This window comes from Pan troglodytes, chromosome 9 (genome assembly GCF_028858775.2).
Source record: "Pan troglodytes isolate AG18354 chromosome 9, NHGRI_mPanTro3-v2.0_pri, whole genome shotgun sequence".
Classification (NCBI taxonomy): Eukaryota; Metazoa; Chordata; class Mammalia; order Primates; family Hominidae; genus Pan; species Pan troglodytes.
This window is the reverse complement of record NC_072407.2, coordinates 58,724,868-58,731,240: the sequence shown is the minus strand read 5'-3', so window position 1 is coordinate 58,731,240 and position 6,373 is coordinate 58,724,868. Positions and strand designations below refer to the sequence as shown.

The window sequence follows — 6,373 nt, the reverse complement described above, 5'->3', positions numbered from 1 at the left end:
AAATTTTTACATAGGAAAATCTCTGACCACAGCATCTGCAGCTCTTTACCTAGTTTGACATTTATAACGAGCCAAAAAAGTGAAACTACAATCATGGACATCTATAGCAAAGGAAAGTTGGATCAGAACTAAAACTGCAATGTCTATTATGTTATATATTCAGTTCATTTTATGTATAGTATATTTAAACCCTGTATTGTACATTTTTGCAAAGTGTACATTGTTTTTAAATTATTTGAATTAAAATAAGGACAAACGCAACTCAGTTTCAAGAATAAAACAAATTCATTTACTTTCCTTTTGAAACAATTTCTCCATAGGCAACACAAACTTGGCCTATACTAAGGCAATGCCTAATTTCACGGATGTGACAGAATTTACTCTCCTGGGGCTGACCTGTCGTCAGGAGCTACAGGTTCTCTTTTTTGTGGTGTTCCTAGCGGTTTACATGATCACTCTGTTGGGAAATATTGGTATGATCATTTTGATTAGCATCAGTCCTCAGCTTCAGAGTCCCATGTACTTTTTCCTGAGTCATCTGTCTTTTGTGGACGTGTGCTTCTCCTCCAACGTTACCCCCAAAATGCTGGAAAACTTATTATCAGAGACAAAAACCATTTCCTATGTGGGATGCTTGGTGCAGTGCTACTTTTTCATTGCCGTTGTCCACGTGGAGGTCTATATCCTGGCTGTGATGGCCTTTGACAGGTACATGGCCGTCTGCAACCCTCTGCTTTATGGCAGTAAAATGTCCAGGACTGTGTGTGTTCGGCTCATCTCTGTGCCTTATGTCTATGGATTCTCTGTCAGCCTAATATGCACACTATGGACTTACGGCTTATACTTCTGTGGAAACTTTGAAATCAATCACTTCTATTGTGCAGATCCCCCTCTCATCAAGATTGCCTGTGGGGGAGTGCACATCAAAGAAATCACAATGATTGTTATTGCTGGAATTAACTTCACATATTCCCTCTCGGTGGTCCTCATCTCCTACACTCTCATTGTAGTAGCTGTGCTACGCATGCGCTCTGCCGATGGCAGGAGGAAGGCGTTCTCCACCTGTGGGTCCCACTTGACGGCTGTTTCTATGTTTTATGGGACCCTCATCTTCATGTATCTCAGGAGACCCACTGAAGAATCCGTAGAGCAGGGCAAAATGGTGGCTGTGTTTTACACCACAGTAATTCCTATGTTGAATCCCATGATCTACAGTCTGAGAAATAAAGATGTAAAAGAAGCAGTCAACAAAGCAATCACCAAGACATATGTGAGGCAGTAAAACTGTAGTGGATATTGTTGTCCCTATTATAAATAGGGTCCTGTTATAAATGGTCACATGTAAAAGTCCTAGCTCAGAAAACAGTATCAAAAGGTAACTCTTTCACACACTAAGAGGTCTGATGTAACAGGGTGATGTTTTACCCCTTGTATGGACTCTAATTACTAAGCATATTTTCTCCTATATGTGCGCCAATATTATGAAAGATGACACAATGTTCATTCACAATGTGCTTAAAATTGGGCTAAGTTTAGTCACTGGAGGAACTCACAAATGAGTGTACATACATATATGTTAAGTTGGAAGTATGCTTGTTAGTGTTGGATGTTATTTTGCAGAGTACTTTATACATATACATATTCCTCAAACTAGATTTCATGTGAAATATACAAATTCTCAGAAAAAAGTAAATACTTCATTTCTTTTTCATGGCCATAGAATACTGATGAACAGTTTACCTAAAAAGTGTTTAAAATTTTGAAAATGCAATTATATTTAGAATTTTAAACTAGTGTCTTAACATAATCCTGTTTGTCATCATTTCACATAATTTGATAGTTAATAATGTTTTGTTTCAATGGTCTGTTTTCTTACCCTAACTCTACTCCTTGATGGGTACTCATTTACACATTCTCTTATGTTAGTAGGGTGAACTCTCTCTCACAAAAGATTTTCCTGCCCTAATCATAATGAAAAGATGAGCCAGTATACATTTTCTGACACAAAGTCTGAGCTTTGGCAATACCATATTGTCTTATTAAACCATTGATTGATAATATGATTTGAAAGTTTTCTTTGCTTCCAGCTCTTTTCACTAACATTAAATTCTTTGACTTTGTATATAGCAACTTAAATCAAGCTTTTAATGTCTATAGTTGATAAACCAGATAAGAAGAACTGTTCAACTAAATTGTATGGGACCCTCACTCAAAGGTGACCAACAGAGTTCTAAATTGCATCCCATTTGGGCCTGGTTAAAAATTTTTAAAAGCTCACTGTTTGTCTAGATTGGTGCTTCCATAGCTTACTTGTTCTACATTATATTCTTGTTAAAGACAACAATGGAAATTTGTTTGCCCCAGATGACTCTTGCTAAGTTAACTGCATAAAGGCAAGTGGGAGATAAAGGTGATTGCTGATGAGTGAGTTTATTCGGGATGTGATAATCCAACTACGAGGGTGCACAATTCAATTAGTATGTACAAGTTGACTCTGAGAAGTAAAATATAGTTGTGGTAATGCTTGTAGGAAGATGGACTAATTCAAACACAGAAAGCATTGTTATTCATGCAAATTTACCATGGTTCACTTTCCTAGTAACTTAGAATGGATCTGAGTAAAGGTAGATGGGATACATACTCTTTCATAAATTTACATTCTGAAAGTAAAGTATGATCTGCTTGTATTGAAAATTGTGTTAACACTATGTTTATATTTCTAAACCACCCAAATTTGCTTCTAAAAAGTCAGGATGAAGAACAAAATGCAGGGCTACTCAAGCAACAACTTCTTTTACAGAGATTGGCGTCACAACCTGACATTCTAAGGCCTTATTTTTTGGGTCATTATGGCAGAGCTATTCCTCATTCTCCACTAGTTCATTTTTCCTTTTAGAAATATAAAACCTGCTATCCAACTGTATGTCAGAGTTCTAATCTCTCCTTATTATCCTGATATACATTTGTGGGGGTTTGGGCTTTTTTTTTTTAACAACTTAAACAGCATAAATTTATTATTTCAGAATTGCCATGGATTATGAGTGCAGGGAAAGATAAAATGGGCCTGCTGTTCAGGGTCTTCTCAGGCGGAAATCAATTTCTTGGTCAGGTCTGTGGTTCCACCTGAGACTCTGGGTCCTCTTTCCAGTTCATTCAATGTGTTTTCAGTTTTTATTACATTTGAGGGGCTCATGTCTAAGTTTGTTACATGGGTATATTGTGTGATGCTGAGACTTAGGATACAAATTATCTCATCACCCAGGTAGTGAGCATGGTACAGAACTGTTAGTTTTCCAATCCTTGCCCCACTCTTTCCTCCCCACTCTAATAGTCTCCAGTGTCTATTGTTCCCATCTATATGTCCACAAGTGTCCAATGTTTAGCTCTGGCTTATAAGTGAAAATATGCGGTATTTTGTTTTCTGTTCCAGCATCAATTTACCTAGGATTATGTCCTTCAGCTGTATTTATGTTACTGCAAAGGACATGATTTCATTCTTTTCTAAGACTGTGTAGTATTCCATGGTGTATATACACCACATTTTCTTGGTGATACATAGTGTATATTTGCCACATCCAGTCAACTGTTGATGGACACCTCGGTTGATTCCATGTATTTGCTATTGTTAATTGCTCTGTATTCAACTTACAAATGTATATGTCCTTTTGGTAGAATGGATAACAACAGGAGACAGACAAATTCCTAGGCTGACAGGGTTGGGTCCAGGTGAAACTCCACCTTCAAGCCCAGGACAGTCTAAAGCCTGAAAGCCAACCTGCTAGTTCCAGACAGAATCCACTGACAGAGGGAGAACTCCCATCCCCACCTTACCCACGCTCTTGATTGATTCTTTCTGAATGATGCCTTTTAACCAATCGAATGGTGTCTTTTCCAAGCCCACCAATAAAACAATCAGCATGCATTCCCCAGTCTAAGCCCATAAAAAGCCCAGACTCAGCCTCACATAAGGCTACCCACTTTTGGGTCCCCTCTCACTGTTGAGAGTGTTTCTCTCACTCAATAAATTTTACTGAGCCTTACTTACTCTCCAGTGTCCATGTACCTCATTCCTCCTGGTCTCGAGAGAAGAACTTGGAACTCATGGAACTGCAGAAATGAAAGAGCTATAACACTTCCTCTCACTTGCCAAACTATGGGAGTGAAGAAGCTGCTGGGCACCACTCCCTCCTGCTCACCAAACGACAGGAGTAAGAAAGCCGCAACAGAACAATTTGTTTTCTTTTCAATATATACACAGTAATGCGATTGCTGGATTGGATGGTAGTTCTGTTTCACATTCTTTGAGAAATCTCCAAAGTGCTTTCTGCAGTGACTGAACTGATTTACATTCCCACCAACAGTGTATAAATGTTACCTTTTGTTGGAAGCCTCACCAGCATCTGTTGTTTTTTTGGCTTTTTAACGATAGCCATTCTGACTGGTGTGAGATGGTATCTTATTGTGGTTTTGATTTATATTTCTGTGACGATTAGTGATGTTGAGTATTTTTTCATGTGTTTCTTTGGCCACTTGTATGTATTTTTTAGAAAAGTGTTCATATCTTTTGATTACTTTGTAATGGAGTTATTTATTTTTTGCTTGTTGAATCATTTAAGTTTCTTATAAATTCTGGATATTAGACCTTTTGTCATAGTTTGTGAATATTTTCTTTCATCCTGTAGGCTATCTGTTTCCTCTGTTGATAGTTTCTTTGACTGTGCAGAAACTCTTCATTTAATTAGGCCCCACTTGTGAATTTTTGTTTTTGTTGCAGTTGCTCATTTAGCAATTGCTAAATTGCTGAATGTATTTAGTCACAAATTCTTTCCCAAGGCCCATGTCCAGAAAGATGTTTCCTAGGTTTTCTTCTAGGCTTTTTACTTTTTGAGCACTTACATTTAAACTTTAATTCATCTTAAGTTAATTTTTGTATATGGTGAAAAGTAGGGGTGAGGTTTCATTCTTCTGCATATGAATGGCCAGCAACATTTAATGAATAGGAGGTCACTTTTTTTTTGACTTTCACAATTGTCAGATGGCTGTAGGTGTGCAGCTTTATTTCTGGAATCCCTATTCTTTTCCAATGTGGTGTATGACCATTTCTGTAACAGAGCCATGCTCTTTTGGTTACTGTAGCTATACAGTATAGTTTGAAGTCAGGTAATGTGATACTTCTGGCTTTGGTTTTTCTCTTTTCTTTTCTCTTTCTTTTTTTTCTCACTATTCAGGCTCTTTTTGGTTGCATAGGAATTTAAGAATAGTTTTTTTCTAATTCTGTGGAGAATGACATTGGTAGTTTGATAGGAATAGTGCTGAGTCTGTAGATTGCTTTAGGCAGTATGGCCATTTTAATGATACCAGTTCTTTCAATCCATGAGCATGGACTGTTTTTCCAATTCATTGTGTCATGTATGACTTCTTTCAGCAGTGTTTAGTTTTGTAGTTATTATAGAAATCTTTCACCTCCTTGGTTAGATGTATTCTTATGCATTCTATTTTTTTAGTGGCTATTGTAAATGGGATTGTGTTCTTGATTTAGTTCTCGGCTTGGACGTTATTGATATATAAAAATGCTGCTGATTTTTTTTTACATTTATTTTGTATCCTGCAACTTTACTGGAGTCATTTATTTGTTTAAACAAACTTTGGCAGAGTTTTTAGTGTTTACTAGGTATAGAATCGTATTAGCAGCAAAGAAAGATTGTTTGACTTTTTCTTTTCCTATTTGGATGCCTTTTGTTGCTTACTATTGCCTGATTACTCTGGATAGGACTTTCAGTAGTATGTTGAATAGGAGTGATGTGTGTGGGCATCCTTGTCTTGTTCAGTTTTCGAGGATAGTGCTCCCAGCTTTTGCCCATTTAGCATAATGTTCACTATGGATTTCTCATAGATGGCTCTTATTATTTTGAGGTATGTTTTTTTGATGCCCAGTTTGTTGAGGGTTTTTTTATCATGAAGGGATGTTAGACTGTCACCAATTGTGGGCCCCTCAACTTTAGATTTCCCAGCCTCTAGAACTATAAGACACAAATATTTTTTCTTATTAATTACCCAGACTATGGATAATTTATATGTTATAGCAATGCAGATGAAGAAATTTTTTTTAATTTTTTTAAAATATGTATATGCAAATATCTCTCTTCTAATAAGGATATCAGTCACATTGGATTAAGGGCACACGCTACAATATGACTTCATCTAGTCACATCTTTCATGACTGTATTTTCAAATACATATCATTCAGAGGGATTGGGCTTTAGAACATGTATTTTTAGAGAACACAATTTAACCCATAGTAAGTAACAATAGCTTAAGATCTGTATTGGTTAAAAATGTATAATGGAGGTTCGCCTAGTTTATACCTAGCTAG

The 6,373-nt window shown here is 36.8% G+C and overlaps 1 protein-coding gene across 1 annotated transcript; it reads left to right on the top strand.

Annotated features, from left to right (window-relative positions):
- The first annotated feature begins 349 nt into the window (after positions 1–349).
- On the top strand, positions 350–1,282 carry OR5M9 (olfactory receptor family 5 subfamily M member 9). The gene has a single exon (XM_521963.5). It carries the CDS (start codon positions 350–352, stop codon positions 1,280–1,282), a length of 933 nt encoding a protein of 310 aa, XP_521963.3.
- The last annotated feature ends 5,091 nt before the right edge of the window (positions 1,283–6,373 follow it).

Bases quoted from the DNA above. Each gene is read 5' to 3' on its own strand.
- OR5M9 (XM_521963.5), top strand. From the start codon at position 350: ATGCCTAATTTCACGGATGTGACAGAATTTACTCTCCTGGGGCTGACC.